This window comes from Bos javanicus, chromosome 11 (assembly GCF_032452875.1).
Source record: "Bos javanicus breed banteng chromosome 11, ARS-OSU_banteng_1.0, whole genome shotgun sequence".
NCBI classification, from domain to species: domain Eukaryota; kingdom Metazoa; phylum Chordata; class Mammalia; order Artiodactyla; family Bovidae; genus Bos; species Bos javanicus.
In genome coordinates this window covers 46,421,584-46,445,539 of record NC_083878.1, presented here as the reverse complement: position 1 = coordinate 46,445,539, position 23,956 = coordinate 46,421,584, and the positions used below count along the sequence as shown (strand labels likewise).

Genomic DNA, 23,956 nt, shown 5'->3' with positions numbered 1-23,956 from the left:
TCCCGGAGCTTACTCAAACTCACGTCCATCGAGTTGGTGATGCCACCCAACCATCTCATCCTCTGTAGGTGCCCAATAAAAACAGCTTTTTTCCCGCTTGTTTTCACATTATCTTATTGAGTTATTGGGGCTTCCCTGGTGGCTCAGAGATTAAAGCATCTGTCTGCAATTCAGGAGACCTGGGTTCGATCCCTGGGTTGGGAAGTTCCCCTGGAGAAGGAAATGGCAACCCACTCCAGTATTCTTGCCTGGAGAATCCCATGGATGGAGGAGCCTGGTGGGCTACAGTCCACGGGGTTGCAAAGAGTCGGACACATTATCTTATTGAGTTATAGTTGCTATACCATATTATATGTTACAGGTGTACAGTAGACTGTCACAATTTTTGTAGGTTGTACTCCATTTATGGGCTTCTCTGGTGGCTCAGTGGTAAAGAATCCACCTGCGATGTGGGAGACTCGGGTTTGATCCCTGGGTCGGGAAGATCCCCTGGAGGAGGAAATGGCAACCCACTGCAGTATTCTTGCCTGGGAAATTCCAGGACAGAGGAGCCTGGCAGTCTATAATCCATGGGGTGGCAAAAGAGTCAGACATGACTGAGTGACTAAATGACAACAATAACTCCATTTGTGGTTATTTATAAAATATTGGCTACATTCCCTGTGTTGTACAATATATCTTTGTAGCACATTTTATATCTAATAGCTTGTACCTCTTATTTCCCCACCCTTATACTGTCCCTCCCCCTTCATCTCTCCTCACTGGTAACCATTATTTTGTTCTCTATATTTGTGAATCTGCTTCTTTTTTTGCGATATTCACTAGTTTGCTTTTTTTTTTTTTTTTTTGGCCACACCATGCATCATGCGTGATCTTAGTTTACTGATCAGGGATCAAACCCACGCCCTCTGCAGTGGAAGTGTGGAATCTTAATCACTCGGTCACCCAGGAAGTCCAAGATTCCACATTTAATTGATTGTTAACAGTATTTGCCTTTCTCTATCTGACTTATTTCACTAAGCATTCAGTTTAGTTCAATTCAGTCGCTCAGTCGTGTCCAACTCTGTGACTCCATGGACTGCAGCATGCCAGTCCTCCCTGTCCATCACCAACTCCCAGAGTTTACTCAAATTCATGTCCATTGAGTAGATGATGCCATGTAACCATCCCATCCTCTGTCGTCCCCTTCTCCTCCTGCCTTCAATCTTTTCCAGCATCAAGGTCTTTTCCAATGAGTCAGTTTTTTGCTTCAGGTGACCAAAGTATTGGAGTCTCAGCTTCAACATCAGTCCTTCCAGTGAACACCCAGGACTGATCTCCTTTAGGATGGACTGGTTGGATCTCCTTGCAGTCCAAGGGACTCTCAAGAGTCTTCTCCAACACCACAGTTCAAAAGTATCAATGCTTCGGCACTCAGTTTTCTTCACAGTCCAACTCTCACATCCATACACGACTACTAGAAAAACCATAGCCTTGACTAGACTGACCTTTGTTAGCAAAGTAATATATCTGCTTTTGAATATGCTCTCTAGGTTGGTCATAACTTTCCTTCCAAGGAGTAAGTGTCTTAATTTCATTGCTGCAGTCACCATCTGCAGTGATTTTGGAGCCCCAAAAAATAAAGTCTGACACTGTTTCCACTGTTTTCCCCATCTATTTGCCATGAACTGATGGGACCGGATGCCATGATCTTAGTTTTCTGAACGTTGAGCTTTAAACCAACTTTTTCACTCTCCTCTTTCACTTTCATCAAGAGGCTCTTTAGTTTTTCTTCACTTTCTGCCATAATGGTGTCATCTGCATATCTGAGGTTATTGAATTTCTCCCAGCAATCTTGATTCCAGCTTGTGCTTCATCCAGCCAAGCATTTCTCATGATGTACTCTGCATATAAGTTAAATAAGCAGGGTGACAATATACAGCCTTGACTGTACTCCTTTTCCTATTTGGAACCAGTCTGTTGTTCCATGTCCAGTTCTAACTGGTGCTCCCTGACCTGCATACAGATTTCTCAAGAGGCAGGTCAGGTGGTCTCGTATTCCCATCTCTTTCAGAATTTTCCACAGTTTATTGTGATCCACACAGTCAAAGGCTTTGGCATAGTCAATAAAGCAGAAATAGATGTTTTTCTGGAACTCTCTTGCTTTTTCTATGATCCAGCAGATGTTAGCAATTTGATCTCTGGCTCCTCTACCTTTTCTAAATCCAGCTTGAACATCTGGAAGTTCACAGTTCACATACTAAGCATAATACCCTCCAAATCCATGCCTGTTGTTGCAAATGGTAAAATTTCATTCTTACTACGGCTGAGTGATATTTCATTGTGTACATGCACCACATCTTCAGTATCCATTCATCTGCTGATGGACCCTTAGGTTGCTTCCACATCTTGGCAACTGTAAATAATTCAGCTAATGAACACTGAGGCTGTGTATCTTTTCAAATTACTGTTTTGTTCGTTTCAGATATATACCCAGGAGTGGAATTGCTGGGTCAGTTTTATTTTTAGTTTTTTAAGAAACCACACTGTTTTCTGTAGTGGCTAAACCAATTTACACTCCTACCAATGGTAAAAGTGTCCCCATTTCTCCCTATCATTGCTAATATTTGTTATTTGTTTTCTCTTTGTGCAGTAAGCCAGGCTTTCTTCCTGCAAACCTATCTCCTGGCATCTTTGGTGATACCATTCTGACCTGTGTGAGGTGATATCTCACTGTGGTTTTGATTTGCATTTCTCTGATGATTAGTTGTATTGCCTGTTGGCCATCTGTATTCCCTCTTTGGAAAAATATCTGTTTAGATCTTCTGCCCACATTTTAATCCAGTTGTTTGTTTTTTTGGACCTTGAGTTATATGAGAAAGGACAGCTTTTTTAAAGTACTATCTCTAAGTTTGCATACAATAAAAATGGTGTAATACAATGGTATGTGACAGGGACACGCACCCTTCAGTCTACAGGCCATAGCCAGTTAAGCCCATCTGTTTACATATTACCCATGGCTGCTTTCTCACAACGATGGTTGAGTTGAGTGGTGCAACAAAGCCTAAAATACTTGATACCTGGCTCTTTCTACAGAATGTTTCCAGACCCCTGGTATAAGTTGTATCAGAGTGTTATGTTTATGGCCAGCTCTCCTATACCCATTATGCGTGCAAAGAGATATAGAACACAAAGTCCTTGGTAACCATCTCACCCACCCACGGTTTTTCTGCTAGATCTAAAGGAAGGGCAAGTTTTCACTGGGTTCTCAGAGGTGAAATAAGATCTCAGCCTATAGGGAGAGTCCACTGGAGACCATATACCTCACTGAATTGCTCCTCCTGCTTAAATATCTAAGCCCTCCTTGTTCTAGATCTGGAGAGAGGATGGAGCATTCCTGGAGTCTGTCCCCTCTATAAGTACTTGGGTTCAAGGGGGCAGGAAGCAGACCCAACTAAGATGATGCTCTGAGAAGAACAGAGGTCTCAAACCTAAAAATCAGACTTCCCAGTCCTAAATAATACCCAGTGAGCGACTTCACTTTCACTTTTCACTTTCATGCACTGGAAAAGGAAATAGCAACCCACTCCAGTGTTCTTGCCTGGAAAATCCCAGGGACGGGGGAGCCTGGTGGGCTGCTGTCTATGGGGTCGCACAGAGTCGGACACGACTGAAGCGACTTAGCAGCAGCAGCAGAAGGAAAAGGAGTCATGTATCCATGGTGACAAGTGTGGCTATATAGGACATTGTTTACACTTTCGGATACCAGAAAGATCTACAGAAATAATGGAAGGAAAATGACAGACTCTTAGGAACAATATTAGGAAGTCAATGCTGAGGATGAGAAGGGACTTGGGGAAGATGGTAGGGTTGGTCATGGCCTCCAACATAAAGCAGACATCACTACATGTATCATGACAATATAAGAACTAACCCATGATTATTTTGCCTGTCTTCTTGTTCAAACTGAGTGAAGACCATTTGGGTGAGACCAACCTTATTAAGAGAGGCTAGATGCCCAAGATGAGGCATAAAATGATACCAAGGCACACGCTGCTCTAAGTAAGGCCAGTCCTGTTTCAGAGGAATGACTCGGCAGGGTAGCGGGCAATTTTGATATGAGAAGAGCTTGGGTGACTCAACAGCTGAAGAATCTCCGAAGAGCTGAAGCTCCCTATGACATCCAGGCTTGCCAATCTCCCACTTCTGCTTGGTCCATTCCCAGGCATCTCCATCCCCATCATCATCACTCTTCCAGGCCCTCCCTCTGTGCAACTACATCTGTAATGAGATGTTTTCTGCTTATTGGGGACCGGAAGGAAGTGCTGGGGCCTGAGTCGTCCTCCTGGAAAGACTGTTTTTAATACAGGCATTGTGCAATCTGTGAACTTGACACAATAAGAGGTTTCACTTCCTGAGATGGACAGGATGCTGCCAGGTTTTGTGTCCAGGCCACAGGGCTGGGATGAGACAGGGCAGAACTGTAGAGATTATTACGTCAAGGGGCATTGCCCCACGGCTCCAAAATTTCCCTTGAACAGAAAGAATGAGGGCTCATGCACCCTGGATACTGATGGATGAAGAAGATGGAGAAGTAATTTTATTCCTGACCTCTATCTCAAGTCCCAGAAACAGAACGGATTCATTCAGAAATGATGCTTGAGTCCCTTGCCTACTTCTCTTACTGCCGCTGGTTTTCGTCTTCCTTCACTTGGCTTCTAATCACATCACCAATTCTGATTCTCTGTCAGGAGGACCCACAGAACTACAAGACCACCAGGTCCCCAGCATAAAGAGTCTGAGGAAGTCGGTAGTTCTTTCAATGAGACTTGAGGACCAAGAGTTCATTTCCAGAGTGGATCCTATGATGGCAAAACAGAGTCTGCAGAACCAGACCTCCACTTTTATGAGGGCTTAGACTTAGGAAATGACTACAGATCCCCAAACCCACAAGAAAGGGATGTACTGAACAGGTTGCAACTTTTAGATTCCATGTGGAACATACAACATTCCAAAGATAGGTTTCTTGCCATCTGCCTTCCTGATATCAAGATTTGTTGTGATTGTTGTTTAGTCACTAAGTCATGTCTGACTCTTTTGTGACCCCAAGGACTGTACCCCTCCAGGCTCTGCTGTCCATGATATTTCCCAGGGAAGAATACTGGAATGGCTTGCCATTTCCTCCTCTAGGGGATCTTCCCAAACCAAGGATCAAACCCATGTCTCCTGCATTAGCAGACAGATTCTTTACCCCTGAGCCTCCTGGGAGGCTCAATATCAAGATACTAGGGGCCCAATCAGAAGGCTGGCTGGTGAAACCATTATATGATCCTTGCCCATGGGAAAGTCTATTTCCCTCCTGCCTGCAAAAGTCAAAAACTGTCTCCCATGAACCACGCTGAGCAAAGTTTTACTGCCAGAACTTGCACATCACAGTGTGCTTGTCCCGGCTCTGAGAGTTCACAAGTTCCTAAAGGAACCTGGTAAGTGAGCCAGGTTCCGATTCAGTGCTATAAGTGCTATAGGGTTTCCCTGGTGGCTCAGTGGTAATTTTGCCTGCCACTGCAGAAGACACAGGTTCAATCCCTGATCCAGGAAGATCCTACATGACACGAAGCAACTGAATCCGTGAGCCACAACTACTGAACCTGTGCTCTAGAGCCTGGGAACTCCAACTACTGAGCCGATGTGCTGCAACTACTTAAGCCCGAGTTCCCTAGAGCCTGTGCTCTGCAACAAGAGAAGCCTGTGCACCAAATCTAGAGAATAGTCCCTGCTGGCCAAAGCTAGAGAAAGCCTATGCACAGCGATGAAGATCCAACACAACCAAAAATAAATACATAATAAATTATTTTTTAAATGTGCTATAATATAGGTGACAAAGGGGGTAGAGAAGGCATCGTTCTGAGACTCCATGCGCTAGTTTTGACCTGATTATTTATTCATTCATTCTTCCAGCGCTACCCTGGAGCAGTACCCAGGCAGGCATGCTTCTGATGTCTGAGTTAAACAAAGTCTGGTGCAAAATAGAAATAAAGAAAACAGTGCCATTTACAATAGCATCAAAAGCAACAAAATACTTAGAAATAAATTTCTAAGAAGCTGAAAAGACCTGTACACTGAAAATTATAACACATTGATAAAAGAATCAAAGACATGAGTAAAGGGAAAGATATCCCATGTTTTGAACTAGAATAACTAATATCTTTTTTCTTTTTTAAAATGTATTTTATTTTTAATTAGAGGATAATTATTTTACAGTGTCGTGATGGTTCTGCTAGACATCAACATGAATCAGCCATAGGTATACATATATCCCCTTCCTCTTGAACTTCCCTCCCACCTCCATCCCCATCACACCCCTCTAGGTTGTCCATACTACCTAAAGCCACCTATAAATTCACCACAATTCCTATCAAAATTCCAACAGCATATTTCACAGAAACAGAAAAACAACTCAAAAATGTGTATGGAATCTCCAAAGACATTGAATAGCCAAAACAATCTTAAAAACAACAAAGCTGAAGGTATCACACTTTCTGATTTCAGACTATATTACAAAGATACATATCTCAATTTAGAGATATATAACACACACAGAGTCGGACACGACTGAAGTGACTTAGCAGCAGCAACATGTATATAAAAGAATATTATTTAGCCATAAAAAAATAAAAGGAGAAAATCTTATCTTTTTGACAACACAGATGAACTTGAGGGGCATTATGCAAAGTGAAATACGTCAGAGAAATACAAAAGCTATAGATCTCACCTATACATGGAATCTTAAAAAAAATAAAATAAAAGCAAAGCTCATAGGAACAGAGAAAAGAATAGCGGTTGCCAAGGGCTAGGGGGTGAGAGAAATGGGAGATGTTGGTCAAAGAGTATGTATGATACTTTCAGTTTTAAGATAGCTAAGTTCTGGGAATCTAATGTACAGTATAGTGATTATTATTAACTATTGTATTAGTATTGTATTACGTATCAGTATAGTTAATAATAATCACTATACTGTACATTAGATTCCCAGAACTTAGCTATCTATACTGTATTACGTATCACGGAGAAGGCAATGGCACCCAACTCCAGTACTCTTGCCTGGAAAATCCCATGAACGGAGGAGCCTGGTAGGCTGCAGTCCATGGGGTTGCTAAGAGTCGGACATCACTGAGCAACTTCACTTTCACTTTTCACTTTCCTGCATTGGAGAAGGAAATGGCAACCCACTCCAGTGTTCTTGCTTGGAGAATCCCAGGGACGGGAGAGCCTGGTGGGCTGCCGTCTGTGGGGTTGCACAGAGTCGGACACGACTGAAGCAACTTAGCAGCATTACGTATCATGTGGGCTTCCCTGGTGGTTCAGGTGGTAAAGAATCCACCTGCAATGTGGGAGACCTGGGTTCGATCCCTGGGTAGGGAAGATCCCCTGCAGAAAGGAATGGCAACTCACTCCAGTATTCTTGCCTGGGAAATCCCATGGACAGAGGAGCCTGGTGAGCTACAATCCATGGGGTTACACGACTGAGCAATTAACACTGTACTGCACTGTATCATATAGCTGAAAGTTGCTAAGAAGGTAAATCATAAATGTTCTCAACACCATGTGTATATATATGTATATATATACACATATAGTACATATGTGTATATATGTATAAGTTTATGAATGGTTAAACTTTTTGCTATATGTGTATATATATATATATATACTCACCCATATATATATAAAGTCATCAACTTGTGTACCTTGTGCTGTACTTAGTTACTCAATCATGTCTGACTCTTTGCAACCCCATGGACTGTAGCCCACCAGGCTCTTCTGTCCATGGAATTTTCCAGGCAAGAATACTGGAATGAGTTGCCATTTCCTTCTCCAGGGGATCTTCCCAATCCAGGGATCGAAACTACATCTCCTGCATCTCCTGAATTGCAGGTGGATTCTTTACCTCTGAGCCATTGAGGAAGCCCCTGTTGAACACCTTAAACTTATACAAGGTTAATGTAAATAGCATTGCAATAAAACTAGAGGAAAAAAAAGGTCTAATGTCTAATAACTCTTGGAGCTACCAACAGATATAGTCTCAGCTGAATATTTTTATTTAGAAATTTTTTGCTTCTCAGACTTAACAGAAAAAAAAAATTCTGTTAGGCATAAACCATCTCTGCAGTTTTTTTTGTAGCCCCACCATGAGGCATGCGGGATCTCAGTTCCCCAACCAAGGATCAAACCTAACCCCGTTGCAGTAGAAGCGCAGAGTCTTAATCACTGTTCTTCCAGAAAAGACCCCAACGTCTCTGCATTTTAAAAAGGGAATGTGATTATGAAACTTATTCACAATCTTTTCAAACAGGTTCTCAATCCAGGTTCATTTCACTGTCCAACAAATATTAATGTTGATTCCATATGCAATTGGCTAGGATACCAGCACCTGGTCAGAATGGGTTGGATGAGCTTGTCTCCAAGGTTCCCCCAGCTCCATCTGAAGCCTGCATCCCTGCACAACTGTGTTTTCCCTGCCTCATCCTAGCAAGACCAAATGTCTCCCCAGAGGCTTCAGTAATTGACCCAGAGCCTTCAAGGTAGAAAACAGCATGATGGGTTCAGAATTCACAGGGTTACTGTCACTTCCCTATGCTCACTTATTCATCTCCAAGTGAGAAGTTTCCTAAACTTAAGTGCAAGGAGTGAGCAAGGAAGCAATTTTGTGCGTGTGCCTCTGTGTGTCCTCCACTTTGTCCCCGGAGATCCGAAATTAAAACATCCTTCTTACCTAGGAAAACCCGCTATTTTGGTTTCACATCATCTGCACAAAAGTTGTCAGAAAAACCAACATATATTTGCATGATGACACATTTGCAAGGATGTGTCACAGTTGGCTATCACTTGCCCTCCCAAGGACTGGAGAATTATTTCTCTCCCAGGAGTTACCATCAATCCTTTTTTTTTTTTTTTTAACTTGGTTGCGAAATCAGTTAACCAAAGGGGAAATCTCTCAGCTCTCCACTTCTGCTTTTGAAGGCCATAAAATAGGTAGGAGAGACCAGCAGACAGTATACCCGCTTGGAGGCACAGCAAGCCACCCAGGGATCCTATTCTCTCCAGCCAACCTTCATTGCCCAGGTACCACTTTAATTCTTCCTTCTGACTAGGTCTTAAAGGAGTCTCTCTCTCTCTTTTTTTCTGTCTTCCTCCCTCTCTCTTCTCTTCCTTCTCTGCCTGACAGCTGGGCTTTCTGCAAAACTGCCAGCTATGTTATAATACCATAACTTGCAAAATAATAGGGGAATTAATACCACTTATCTAGCAGCTGGCATCTGAGAGCTCAGGATCCTACCTCTCCCCCAGATCACCTAAGAGATCCGCTCCTGGTTTGGGCTTGGTTTAGCAAATGCTTTACTCTGGACCCCTGTGGCTCAGCTTGTAAAGAATCCGCCTACAATGTAGGAGACCTGGGTTTGATCCCTGGTTTGGGAAGATGCCCTGGAGAAGGGAAAGACTACCCACCTACCCACTCCAGTATTCTGGCCTTAAGAATTGCAAAGAGTCAGACACAGCTGAGTGACTTTCACTTACTCTGAACCCAAAGGATGACTTTCGTGCATTCACTCATTCATTTGAAAATGGCTTCTTTGCTTGCCTGCCAGGTACAAGATGCTGAGGGCAATTCACATGTGAAGAAGGCAGCCCTCATGGGGACTGGCATGGCAAATGGTCACTCATTTTTCTCCTCTTTGCACAGGTTTCTGAAACAGCCATGGCAACCGTACCTGAACCCATCAACGAAATGATGGCTTACTACAGGTCAGTGGGAAAATTGATACCAATTGTGTTAGCAGGGCTTTCCTCTCAAGAGTGGATTTTTATATATGCTTAGAGACCAGATTCGTCTCCCAAACTGCCTCTTACAGTGGCAAGCAGGGTTCCAAGTCAACCTGGTTTAAGGACTGATGTCCCACTGCAAGTCCAGCCATGGTACCCCTAGGCCACCCAGATGCTGCTTCAGGGGCTTCCTGCAAATGGAAACAGGAAAGAAAGGTTCCAAGTGGACAATCCAGGGGATCCCTTGGCAGATTTGGCTTAACTGAGAAGGAAAGCTCAGATTTTCACCGGGCTGGAAGTTAGGTCTCAGGATACAACAGAGAGCTCAGACAGCAATGGATACCTGCCCTCCTCCTGTGCTGTCCCATGTATATTACCATGGCAACTACCTGCTTCAGGCAGCCCTAAGGAACATGTTGTTTGCAGTTTACTATTGCCCAGCTTCCCAGGTGGCTCAGTGGGTAAAGAATCTGCCTGCAACCCAGAAGATGCAGCAGACATGGGTTCGATCCCTGGGTCCAGAAGATGCCCTGGACAAGGGCATGGCAATACTCCAGTATTCTTGCCTGGAAAATCCCATGGACAGAGGAGCCACAGGATCACAAAGAGTCAGACACAACTGAAGCAACTTAGCACACACGCATTGATGGTGAAGATTATCAACAGGGAAGAAAAGCTAATCTTGTCCAGGAGATGAAATTGAGCAATCTTTCTGTTTTTATTACAGTGACGAGAATGAGCTGTTATTTGAGGCTGATGGCCCTAAACAGATGAAGGTGAGTCTATGGGCTTTGATCCCAACATGTTGAGGGGCTCTGACAGAGGAAAGACTCAAGGGAAGTGTTCTGGGCCGGCTTGTTCCTATGGAATTTTGTGATAAAATGACTTTATCCTCTTCCAGTGAGACAAATGGAAGCTGGCCACTCTGCAACTCCCATGCCACCAGTGTTTCACTGAGGCTTGGTGATGCTGGCCATGCTTGCAGAGGCTTTTAGAAGGGGAATTTAAGTAGAGATAGTGCTTGTTGTCTCTTCCAAGCAAATTTAATTCTTCTTTTAGGAGAGGTGTTCAGCTCTAAAAGTGATGAAGTTACATTAATCACTTGAACTGAACCTGACCCAGAGATGATAACCTTGAGAATGAATATGTCTGCCTCCTTTAAGGGTGGGATTGTTTTTTGCTCCCTGAAGTGGAGCTTAAGGACAACAAGTCATGATGTAAACAAAAAGTTGAGTTTGGGAGTTACGAGAAAATTATTCACTTGCTGTTGGATCTTGAGCAAGTCATTTTACCCCTTTGATGCTAGTCTGAATAATAAGGGTCATAAGCAGGATGATGTCCGAGACCCTAGCATCCTGCAACCCTTGGCTCTGAGATATTACCAGCAGGAGCTAAGTTTATCTAGCAGAGGAGTGTTTCTTTGTGTGTGTGTGCTCACTCACTCAGTAGTGTCAGATGCTTTGTGACCCAGAGAGCATTGTTGACCCTCCAGCTGTCCCTCCTCTTCTGTAAATGTAATAACTCCTGTAATCTAATAACTCTCTCAGGTAGTTCAGCCATCAGCCGAGCTAGCACAGTTGTACCAATTAGCAGGCAGCTGTTCTCTCAGATGTTTTTAGTTCGTGACAACCTCCTCCAGCCTTATCAAGCATTCCTGTCTTGCTGAAAGTTCCTTTCTTTAAAGACTTTAAAACCAGCACAACTGGTTTTCTCCAGCCCTAGATGGAGCCCAGTTTCTCTGTCCAGCCCTCCCTCCCACAGTCTCTTGCAGCATTCTGGCTGTCTCTCCTGGGGCCTCTGCTCTGGGCAGAATGTCCCTCCCACTCAGCTTTCCTCTGTGTTGTTACAGGTCTCTTGAGCTGTCCTTCAAACTTTTAAACCATTATCATGCCTTGCAAGCAACTTCAGTTAAGGCTTAATGCAGTTAGTTAAACAGTTTCTCTGAATTGAGGAACTATTTCATAATAGTAACCACTTTTTTGCAGGATGGTTATGAGAAAGCATTTGAGAAAAAGATTGTATAGAACATTGTTGATTGGGCAGAGGCATATTGAAAATCTGATCATCATAGCCCTGAAAAATGAAATACATAACGTTGGTGCATTAGGCTTCCAAAAAGATAAATAGTGTTAGAAGGTATAAGTTTATGGTTAGGTGGAGCATGTGTAAGAAAAGATAAGGTAAGAATGGATTTATTCTAGAAGAATGTTGTATACTGCATTAGAAAGCTTACATTATGGTTTAGGGTCTGCCTCTCACTGGCCGCTGTTTTTGGATAAGCCACTTAACCTCTCTGGGTTGCAGAGAGATGAAAGTTTATCTTTAGAAGCTCTGTTATCACTTCCTTGGGCTTCCCAGGTGGCTCAGTGGTAAAGAATCTGCCCACCAATGCAGGAGACGCAGTGGGTTTGATCCCTGGGTCCAGAAGACTCCCTGGAGGAGAAAATGGCAACCCACTTTAGTATTCTTGCCTGCAGAATCCCATGGAGAGAGGAGCCTGGCTACAGCCCATGGGGTCTCTGAGTGTCGGACATGACTGAGTGGCTGAGCACGCATGAATCTCCTCCTTCCTCCTCTCTCGTGTCAAAACAGGAGTTGTCTGGCCCAACCACCTTCCCACGCTGACTTCTTTGGTCTCTTCACAGAGCTGCATCCAACACCTGGACCTCGGTTCCATGGGAGATGGAAACATCCAGCTGCAGATTTCTCACCAGTTCTACAACAAAAGCTTCAGGCAGGTGGTGTCGGTCATCGTGGCCATGGAGAAGCTGAGGAACAGTGCCTACGCACATGTCTTCCATGATGATGACCTGAGGAGCATCCTTTCATTCATCTTTGAAGAAGGTACCTAATGAGAGCTGAGGGCAGACATGAGATCGCTGGTCATTTCCTTCTCAGAGGCCATAACCCAACAGCTAACACCCCCCAACCCCCGAGGCTGAAACCCTTTAAAAGTAGAGGGCCCAGTAATGAGAGGAAAACAGAGACACCTAGAAGCTCAGTTAATCATCTCTTCAGTTGAAACCAGTCTTTTTTTGTTTTGTTTTCCATCAGATTGATTTGCTCCCTTAAAAGACTTTTTAAGGAATTCTTCCTTAATGAAATAATGATGTAACTGGCTAATCATGCTATGCATCCTAAAATTATGGAAGCTTTTCTCGAATTTACAGACTTGCATAAAATGGTACCCAAAATGTTACATTTCAATACACTACTGTATAGAATCCAACTTGGTGATGGTTTCACTCTCCTTTTTAGTTGTTGAAACTATTCTTAAAATAGGACCTTGATAACTACTCATATTTGCAAAGCAGCCAGTCATTCTGTATGCTTTCATTTATATTATATCCTGTGAATCTCAGGATGTCCTTGTTCGGCCACATCTGTTGCCACCACCATTTTACATAAGTGACTCCATGGCTCATCCACGGCAAGTAATAGAGCTGAAGTTTGAACCTACGTCTTAGGGTGCCAGGCGCAGTGTTCTGACCCACCCCAACTTCCTCTCCACTGATGTAATCGAGCATCAGCTAGGCATGCTCAGATGTCCTCTAAGGAAACAAATTCTGCCTCCCATAATCACCTGGGAATCTCCCTAAACAAGATCTGTGCTCCACATTTCAGAGCCTGTCATCTTCGAAACGTCCTCCGACGAGTTTCTGTGTGACGCACCCGTGCAGTCAATAAAGTGCAAACTCCAGGACAGAGAGCAAAAATCCCTGGTGCTGGCTAGCCCATGTGTGCTGAAGGCTCTCCACCTCCTCTCACAGGAAATGAACCGAGAAGGTACCTGGGGACTTTGTCTCTTTTCTTGGCCTCCTCGTTGCTTGCTAATTCTCTACATTTTCAACAGAGCAGACCCATTAAGGAAAATGATCCATGGCAGTGAAATAGCATATAATAAAGAACATGCTGGGGCTTCCCAGATGGCTCAATGGTAAAGAATCTGCCTGTCAATGCAGGATACATAGGTTCAATCCCTGGATCAGGAAGATCCTCTGGAGAAGGAAATGGAAACCCACTCCAGTATTCTTGCCTGGGAAATTCCATGACCTAGAGGGCTATAGTCAAGGGGATATGATTTAGCAACTAAATAACAACAACAATAATGAAGGACATGCAAACGTTTTGTTTGGATTCTAGTGATGAGACCACATTGAGTCCCTTAGTACGTTCATTTTTCAGCAACAGAGGTGACTCTGAGAAATTAGACTGCTCCAGCAAGCCCAGGACCACTGCCCAGCCAAGTCATTTAATGGCAGTGCTTCTGTTAGAAAGAGGTCATTTGATGGACATGACCTAACTGCCTGTGGGTTCTTTCTTCCGGTTGTTGGGGTTGAAACTAGAATGGTGAGGAGATAATTTGTCCCTCCTCATACTCAACCCTGCCCCCTTACCCCTAACATCCTTCCCATCCAAAACCAGATGGTTCCTTAGAGGGAAACCTAACTGACAAGCAGGAACTTATATCTCTCTACTGTCACTGGCAACCTTTTTATTTTTATTTTTAAATTTTTCTTTATTTTTGGCTGTGTGGGTTTTTGTTGCTGTGAGGGCTTTTCTCTACTTGTGATGAGCTGGGGCTACTCTCTAGCTGTGGTGCATGGGATTCTCATTGCAGTGACTTCTCTTGCTGTGGAGCATGGGCTCTAGGGTGAGGGGGCTTCAGTAGATGGCTCATGGGCTCTAGAGTACAGTGTCAGTAGCTGTGACGCACAGGCTTACTTGCTCTGTGGCATGTGGGATCTCCCCAGACCAGAGATCGAACCCGTGTCTCCTACACTGGCAGGCAGATTCTTTACCATTGAGCCACCAGGCAAGCCCATGTCACTGGCATTGCTTCAAGTCCAGGGGTGGCCCACGGGTTGCAGGAATCTGTCTGGCACTTTGCCACTGTGGCTGAACCCTGTATGCAGGGGCGTAACCAAGAGGGCAGCTGAAAGGAGCAGCCAGACTGTTCTCTTCAAAGGGTGTTGACCTTGAAGAGAGGCATCCCTGAGGGAAAGCATCCTGGTTTCAACCAAGCCAAGACAACCCTGTTTCTTTAGAACAGCGTTCTGAGCATGACCTTCGGGCCTCTAAGTGAGACAGCTATAACTAAGGAAGACTAAAAATGCATGTCTTTTCTTTGGAACCCCTTTTCCCAGCTAAGCTTCTCCTTTCCCAGGTTCTTCCCACTTTCCTGTTTATAGTCTTGAAATAGATCCATGACCAGTGTCTTTCAGGAGCCCAGCTTTATCTCTTTTCTCAATTTTCATGTTGATCATACTGTTCTGTTCTTGTGGATCAGTCAGGGACATGAGAGCTTTCTCCTATTTTTAAAAATTAGACCCCCTGATTTTTCATTGCCACTATGATGAGTCTCTGAGAAGCCCCCAGACCATTTGAGGGAAACACCTGTTTCAAGAAACTGAAGCTGCTATGATCTGTGGGATTACCCTATCTGTTAGGCTGTAGGAACCTCAGTGTGGGTTGCCATAAGAACCTCAGTGTGGGTTCCCACAGAGGATGCTATACTGTATGAGTCTTGGGCTTGGGGTCCAGGGATTGGGCTGACCCTGCAGTGCCATATCCCTGACCACAAGACCCTTCTCCTCTCCCCAGTGGTGTTCTGCATGAGCTTTGTGCAAGGAGAGGAAAGAGACAACAAGATTCCTGTGGCCTTGGGTATCAAGGACAAGAATCTATACCTGTCTTGTGTGAAAAAAGGTGATACGCCCACCCTGCAGCTGGAGGTGAGTGAATACCAGGGGCTGAAGGCCCTTCTCAGGCTTTTCTGGGGCATCCTTAGCCATCACTTACTTCACAGACAACTAACTTTCCTCCTTCCCCAGAACCTCTGGGAGTAGATCTACATGATAATTTTGCATAAATGGAAATCAATTTAATGTAAGTGTCAAATGCATGTAGCTTTCACTCCCATAACACAAAAAGTAAATTATTCTGCAGATTTTTTTCCGTCTTGCCACCAAACAGATTATACATTGTTAGAGTTCCTCCATTTGATGGGACTTCCGTGGTGGCTCAGAGGTAAAGAATCTGCCTGCAAACGCAAGAGATTCCAATTAGACCTCTGCGTCGGGAAGAAACCCTGGAGTAGGAAATGGCAACTCACTCCAGTATTCTTGCCTGGAAATGCTATGGACAGAGGAGCCTGGTGGGTTACAGTCCATGGGATCACATAAGAGTCGGACACTTCTGAGTGACTAAACAACAACCACCATTTGATAGATGACACTTTGAGGACTTAATCGGTTCAAGGGACCAGTCACTGCCATCTCCACTGCACTCCCAAAACGACACCTCCTTTTCCCACCAGTTTTCCCAGCAAAAATTTCATGTCCAACTTGAAGTCATTCTAGCCAGAGCCATGAGGAAAAACACAGGATAAGTCCCTGGAAACTAGCTACACCTAGAAGCTTTTACCTAATTTTCACTTTTGAAAACATTTCCACCTATATTATACACACTAGCATTTGATGCTAAGTTTCAGAGAAGGATAAGTGTGCCTTCTGTCACCGCACAGAAGGCCGGGGTCACAAAGACAACTCAGGAGTCTGGCTCCTGGACCCGAGCCCTGCTGACCCATTTTTAAATGACCCAGAGAACAACTTTGTCCAGACCAGGGTAGAATGTCTTTGCCCTTTCCTTCTTAAAGATGTTTATTTCTGTTTTGCTGCAGGAAGTAGACCCCAAAGTCTACCCCAAGAGGAATATGGAAAAGCGCTTTGTCTTCTACAAGACAGAAATCAAGAATACAGTTGAATTTGAGTCTGTCCTGTACCCTAACTGGTACATCAGCACTTCTCAAATCGAAGAAAGGCCCGTCTTCCTGGGACATTTTCGAGGTGGCCAGGATATAACTGACTTCAGAATGGAAACCCTCTCTCCCTAAAGAAAGCCATACCCAGGGAGTCCACGTGGGCTGAATAACCCCGAGGACTGGCAGAAGGGAAGGGAAGAATGTAGCTGCAGCCTGAACTTCACTGTTGTCTGATCCATGCCCGACTGCCTTCCCTGCATTAGTGCTTAGAGATCTCCCCACGGCCAGGAGGAACAATCCCCTCCTCCCAGAGCCCATCCTCAGACCCCATCCACTGAGCCACCCCTCTCTCACTTCTACTCACTCAAAGCCAGCCTGGCAAAAACCATGGCACACTAGTTTCAAAGAAATCCTCTGTCCTTTGCACCCAGCTTCTGATGAGCAACCACTTAACTATTTATTTATTTATTTATTGATGTGTTAGTCTATTTAATTTAGTTCCAGGGGGCCTAGAAGCAGGCGCATCTGTGAAAAATCCTAGCCTTCAATAACTGTGGAACCAATTTCCTTTGGGTTAGAGTGCCATCCTTCTGTCAAGTCCTTTCACCAAGCCTGAAAGTATACAAGCTCAGATTATTTAAATAGAATTATTTATAAATAGCGGAGAAGGCAATGGCACCCCACTCCAGTACTCTTGCCTGGAAAATCCCATGGATGGAGGAGCTTAGTAGGCTGCGGTCCATGGGGTCGCTAAGAGTCGGACACGACTAGGCGACTTCACTTTCACTTTTCACTTTCATGCATTGGAGAAGGAAATGGCAACCTACTCCAGTGTTCTTGCCTGGAGAATCCCGGGGACGGGGGAGCCTGGTAGGCTACCGTCTATGGGGTCACACAGAGTCGGACACGACTGAAGTGACTTAGCATAGCATAGCATTTATGAATAGGGAAGAATGATCAGATTATTCAATGATTTTGAAATAAATTTCACTGAAAACAAATGTTTTTTCCACATGGTCATTGACTTTTCTTGGATCTGATGTAGAAGAGTAAAGATGAATGGAGTCATGAGCGATCTCCTTGGGGAATTAGAAACCCACTCCTCATCACTGAATGCAAAGCACTTAGGAACATCACTGGCCAGCAAAGACCAGCTTGAACACCCTTCCCTTTCACTTCTGTTATTCAACAAAAGTATATATGGCACACAAGTTTCCTCTGAAAAACAGGATCAGCTAAAGTATTATAGGGAGTAAGGGCTGGTGGTAACAGCTGCCAAGTGTTTCTCTATTCATTTATTCAACAAAAACATCTTAAGCCAGTGTTATGTCCTAGGGGCTGGGAGTACAGAAATCAGAAAGGTAAGGCTGTGGCTGCACGGGTGCAGGAGGGCCTAGAGGACCTATCCCATGTTGAAGGTCAGGAAGAGCAGTGGTGAGGAGATACCCCTCTTCCAAGGTAAGGAACAATGGCTGCCCTTTGCTGGAGCAGCCGTGAAGAGATACCCCACGCCCAAAGTAAGAGAAACCAAAGTAAGATGGTTGGTGTTGCAAGAGGGCATCAGAGGGCAAACACACTGAAACCATACTCACAGAAAACTAGTCAATCTAATCACACTAGGACCACAGCCTTGTCTAACTCAATGAAACTAAGCCATGCCCGTGAGGCAACCCAAGATGGGCGGGTCATGGTGGAGAGATCTGACAGAATGTGGTCCACTGGAGAAGGGAATGGCAAACCACTTCAGTATTCTTGCCTTGAGAACACCATGAACAGTATGAAAAGGCAAAATGATAGGATACCGAAAGAGAAACTCCCCAGGTCAGTAGGTGCCAAATATGCTACTGGAGATCAGTGGAGAAATAACTCCAGAAAGAATGAAGGGATGGAGCCAAAGCAAAAACAATACCCAGCTGTGGATGTGACTGGTGATAGAAGCAAGGTCCGATGCCGTAAAGAGCAATATTGCATAGGAACCTGGAATGTCAGGTCCATGAATCAAGGCAAATTGGAAGTGGTCAAACAAGAGATGGCAAGAGTGAATGTCAACATTCTAGGAATCAGAGAACTGAAATGGACTGGAATGGGTGAATTTAACTCAGATGACCATTATATCTACTACTGCGGGCAGGAATCCCTCAGAAGAAATGGAGTGGCCATCATGGTCAACAAAAGAGTCCAAAACGCAGTACTTGGATGCAATCTCAAAAACGACAGAATGATCTCTGTTTGTTTCCAAGGCAAACCATTCAATATCACAGTAATGCCCCAACCAGTAACGCTGAAGAAGCTGAAGTTGAATGGTTCTATGAAGACCTACAAGACCTTTTAGAACTAACACCCCCAAAAGATGTCCTTTTCATTATAGGGGACTGGAATGCAAAAGTAGGATGTCAAGAAACACCTGGAGTAACAGGCAAATTTGGCCTTGGAGTACAGAATGAAGCAGGGCAAAGGCTAATAGAGTTTTACCAAGAAAATGCACTGGTCATAATAAACACCCTCTTCCAACAACACAAGAGAAGGCTCTATACATGGACATCACCAGATGGTCAACACTGAAATCAGATTGATTATATTCTTTGCAGCCAAAGATGGAGAAGCTCTATACAGTCAGCAAAAACAAGACCAGGAGCTGACTGTGGCTCAGACCATGAACTCCTTATTGCCAAATTCAGACTTAAATTGAAGAAAGTAGGGAAAACCACTAGACCATTCAGGTATGACCTAAATCAAATCCCTTATGATTATACAGTGGAAGTGAGAAATAGATTTAAGGGCCTAGATCTGATAGAGTGCCTGATGAGCTATGGAATAAGGTTCATGACATTGTACAGGAGACAGGGATCAAGACCGTCCCCATGGAAAACAAATGCAAAAAAGCAAAATGGCTGTCTGGGGAGGCCTTACAAATAGCTGTGAAAAGAAGAGAAGCAAAAACCAAAGGAGAAAAGGAAAGATATAAACATCTGAATGCAGAGTTCCAAAGAACAGCAAGAAGAGATAAGAAAGCCTTCTTCAGCAATCAATGCAAAGAAATAGAGGAAAACAACAGAATGGGAAAGACTAGGGATCTCTTCAAGAAAATCAGAGATACCAAAGGAACATTTCATGCAAAGATGGGCTCGATAAAGGACAGAAATGGTATGGACCTAACAGAAGCAGAAGATATTAAGAAAAGATGGCAAGAATACACAGAAGAACTGTACAAAAAATATCTTCATGACCCAGATAATCACGACGGTGTGATCACTGACCTAGAGCCAGACATCCTGGAATGTGAAGTCCAGTGGGCCTTAGAAAGCATCACTATGAACAAAGCTAGTGGAGGTGATGGCATTCCAGTTGAGCTATTCCAAAATCTGAAAGATGATGCTGTGAAAGTGCTTCACTCAATATGTCAGCAAATTTGGAAAACTCAGCAGTGGCCACGGGACTGGAAAAGGTCAGTTTTCATTCCAATCCCAAAGAAAGGCAATGCCAAAGAATGCTCAAACTACCGCACAATTGCACTCATCTCACACGCTAGTAAAGTAATGCTCAAAATTCTCCAAGCCAGGTTTCAGCAATATGTGAACTATGAACTTCCTGATGTTCAAGCTGGTTTTAGAAAAGGCAGAGGAACTAGAGATCAAATTGCCAACATCCGCTGGATCATGGAAAAAGCAAGAGAGTTCCAGAAAAACATCTATTTCTGCTTTATTGACTATGCCAAAGCCTTTGACTGTGTGGATCACAATAAACTGTGGAAAATTCTGAAAAAGATGGGAATACCAGACCACCTGATCTGCCTCTTGAGAAATCTGTATGCAGGTCAGGAAGCAACAGTTAGAACTGGACATGGAACAACAGACTGGTTCCAAATAGGAAAAGGAGTTCATCAAGGCTGTATATTGTCACCCTGTTTATTTAACTTCTATGCAGAGTACATTATGAGAAACGCTGGACTGGAAGAAACACAAGCTGGAATCAAGATTGCTGGGAGAAATATCAATAACCTCAGATATGCTGATGACACCACCTTATGGCAGAAAGTGAAGAGGAACTCAAAAGCCTCTTGATGAAAGTGAAAGTGGAGAGTGAAAAAGTTGGCTTAAAGCTCAACATTCAGAAAACGAAGATCATGGCAGCCGGTCACGGGATCACTTCATGGGAAATAGATGGGGAAACAGTGGAAACAGTGTCAGACTTTATTTTTCTGGGCTCCAAAATCACTACAGATGGTGACTGCAGCCATGAAATTAAAAGACGCTTACTCTGTGGAAGGAAGGTTATGACCAACCTAGATAGCATATTCAAAAGCAGAGACATTACTTTGCCAACAAAGGTTCATTTAGTCAAGGCTATGGTGTTTCCTGTGGTCATGTATGGATGTCAGAGTTGGACTGTGAAGAAGGCTGAGCGCCAAAGAATTGATTATTTTGAACTGTGGTGTTGGAGAAGACTCTTGAGAGTCCCCTTGGACTGCAAAGAGATCCAACCAGTCCATTCTGAAGGAGATCAGCCTTGGGATTTCTTTGGAAGGAATGATGCTAAAGCTGAAACTCCAGTACTTTGGCCACCTCATGCGAAGAGTTGACTCATTGGAAAAGACTCTGATGCTGGGAGGGATTGGGGGCAAGAGGAGAAGGGGACGACAGAGGATGAGATGGCTGGATGGCATCACTGACTCGATGGACATGAGTCTGAGTGAACTCCGGGAGTTGGTGATGGACAGGGAGGCCTGGCGTGCTGCGATTCATGGGGTTGCAAAGAGTCGGACATGACTGAGCAACTCATCTCATCTGAAGGTGTTCCTAGTTAGAGAGGGAAGGTGGATTTTTAAAAATAAGACAGAGTAACAAGTAGAGACATGGCAAAGTATGAAAGGAGCAGCTAAGAGGGGTGACAAGATTTGCTCTGGAGACTGAGGGTCAAGTTGTATGATGTTTGAGTCAGGCCTAAAAGGATGAGCAAGAGTTCCCCACACAAAGAAAAGGAGAGAGTAGCCTAGATAGATGGACCAGTATGAACACAGGCATGGAGGATGAAAGAATGAATGGGGCCAAGAGAAAACTTTCAGGTTTGCAGAAGTCACCAGTCAAAACACAAAAACAACCCAGGGGGAAAAAAAGGAATTGTAATCTCAGACAAAGAGGTAATTTGCCTAGTATATAGAGTTCCCACAAAACAGTAGAAAAAAGCAATCATGAAAATCCATCAAAACAATAGGTGGAAATTTAATAAAACAGTATATTAATAGGTTGTCCTCTGAAAAGGAAATACCATTTAATCTTGGACAAAGTAAAAGATGCTCCATATTACTTAGAATAAAGTTGAATTAACAGCACTTTGAGATTACACTCTTCTATCAGATTTAGCAAATACCAAAAGTTTAACATCACACCCTGTTGGGAAGACTGGGGAAACGCTCACTCCTGAACATTACAGTGCATGTATGAGGAGAATAAATGGGTTCAACTCCTACAGAGGAAAATTTGATAGTAATTATGAAGATTACAAATACACATCCACCTATAGCCCAGCAATTTCACTTTTGGGGGTTTATCCTACAAATGGACATACAGTCATGTGCATTAATGATCAAAATGATTCATTGCGCATCACTTGTAACAGCAAAAGATGAGCAACAACTCAAGTTTCTATCAAAGAAGACTGGCTAAATGAATTGTGAGACATTCGTAGAATGAATTATGGGACATTCGTAGAATGAATTATGGGACTCCTCTCCAAGATATTGTGAAACATAAAAAAGAACAAGAGGCAGTGTTTATAGTGTGCTAGCTTTTATGTGGGCTTCCCTAAAAGTTCAGTCATTAAAGAGTCTGCCTGCAATGCCGGAGACCTGACTTCAATTCCTGGGTGGGGAAGATCCCCTGGAGAAGGAAATGGCAACCCACTCCATTATTCTTGCCTGGAGAATCCCATGGACAGAGGAGCCTGGCAGGCTACAGTCTATGGGGTCACAAGAGTCAGCCACGACTGAGCAACTAAGAACACAGCTTTTATGTAACAAAAGGCAGGAAAAAAAATATATAAGGCAATACTCTAATGATTAGGACATGGAACTCTGCTCAATGTTATGTGACAGCTGGATGAGAGGGGAGTTTGGGGGAGAATGGATACATGTGTATGTATGGCTGAGTCCCTTTGCTGTCCACCTGAAACTATCACAACGTTGTTAATCAGCTATACCACAATACAAAATAAAAAGTTTAAAAAGAAATAAGGCAGTCCCTTCCAATGTCTTTTATCTGATTTTGAGAACTCCGGAAGATACATAACAAATTTAAAAAGTAGTCATGGTGCGGCGGCGGAGTCGGCATCGGCTGCAGCGGGAGACTTTGGCGCGATGTCTCACACCATCTTGCTGGTACAGCCTACCAAGAGGCCAGAAGGCAGAACTTACGCTGACTATGAATCTGTGAATGAGTGTATGGAAGGTGTTTGTAAAATGTATGAAGAATATCTGAAGAGAATGAATCCCAACAGCCCCTCTATCACATATGATATCAGTCAGTTGTTTGATTTTATTGATGACCTGGCAGACCTCAGCTGCCTTGTTTACCGAGCTGATACCCAGACATACCAGCCTTATAACAAAGATTGGATTAAAGAGAAGATCTACGTGCTCCTTCATGGACAGGCCCAACAGGCTGGGAAATAGTTGAGTTTGCAAGCATTAGGGGAACAGGGGTGGGCTTGGAACACAGGTGTGTGCAGTGTGCTGTAGTGGAAGTTTTGTATTATAGTTTTCCTGTTTCCATTTTGGTATATCCTAGCCAGAATTGAATGTATTAGATAAAATGTGATGATCTTGTTCAATCTGAAAACCCCTTTGCCCCCCCCCCCCTTTTTTTTTTACTTAAACATTTTTATGATGATTTAGATGGAAGTTGGGTTTTGTCAGTTAACATTGGTTCCAGTCCCTCAAACTGTTCATACCTTCTTTATAACATCCACTGTACTAATCCTCCTTCAAGTTGGGGTGGGGAGTGGAGGCGCAGTTTAGTTACGTCCTCAAGATAAAGTCTTGGTGAAAAATAAATAAATGTTCTTTAGTTAAAAAATAAATAAATAAAATAAAATGTAGTCATGAGGGGCTGGGGAGTAAGATACAAGGAGATGAGGGTGGGAGCAGGACATTTCTTTCAATACTTTTTATATTGTTTGATTTTTGAATCATGTGAATATATTAACTACTCAAATAAAATAGGACTGTTTTTAAAGGCTTCTATCAAAACAAAAAAGGGAGAAATGGCATATGACTTAGTTGGGGAAAAACAATGTGCCGGTCCTCAGTGGCTCACTGCCAACACCCTCTCCTCCTTCTTCACAGTTCTCCCAGCCAGGGCACAAGATGTGGATGGAACTAGACCCTGCAACCCAGCA

At 43.6% G+C, this 23,956-nt stretch overlaps 2 protein-coding genes across 2 annotated transcripts; both read left to right on the top strand.

The window, feature by feature from the left end:
* Window positions 1-8,995: 8,995 nt before the first annotated feature.
* IL1B (interleukin 1 beta) lies at window positions 8,996-17,565 on the top strand. Its single transcript, XM_061432567.1, has 7 exons — window positions 8,996-9,102; window positions 9,722-9,783; window positions 10,529-10,577; window positions 12,447-12,645; window positions 13,426-13,587; window positions 15,406-15,536; window positions 16,484-17,565. The coding sequence occupies exons 2-7, from the start codon at window positions 9,737-9,739 to the stop codon at window positions 16,694-16,696; spliced, it is 801 nt and encodes a 266-aa protein (XP_061288551.1). The 5' UTR covers window positions 8,996-9,102; window positions 9,722-9,736; the 3' UTR covers window positions 16,697-17,565.
* A 5,285-nt stretch (window positions 17,566-22,850) lies between these two features.
* LOC133257087 (enhancer of rudimentary homolog) lies at window positions 22,851-23,448 on the top strand. The gene has a single exon (XM_061432568.1). The coding sequence runs from the start codon at window positions 22,917-22,919 to the stop codon at window positions 23,229-23,231; it is 315 nt and encodes a 104-aa protein (XP_061288552.1). The 5' UTR covers window positions 22,851-22,916; the 3' UTR covers window positions 23,232-23,448.
* The last annotated feature ends 508 nt before the right edge of the window (window positions 23,449-23,956 follow it).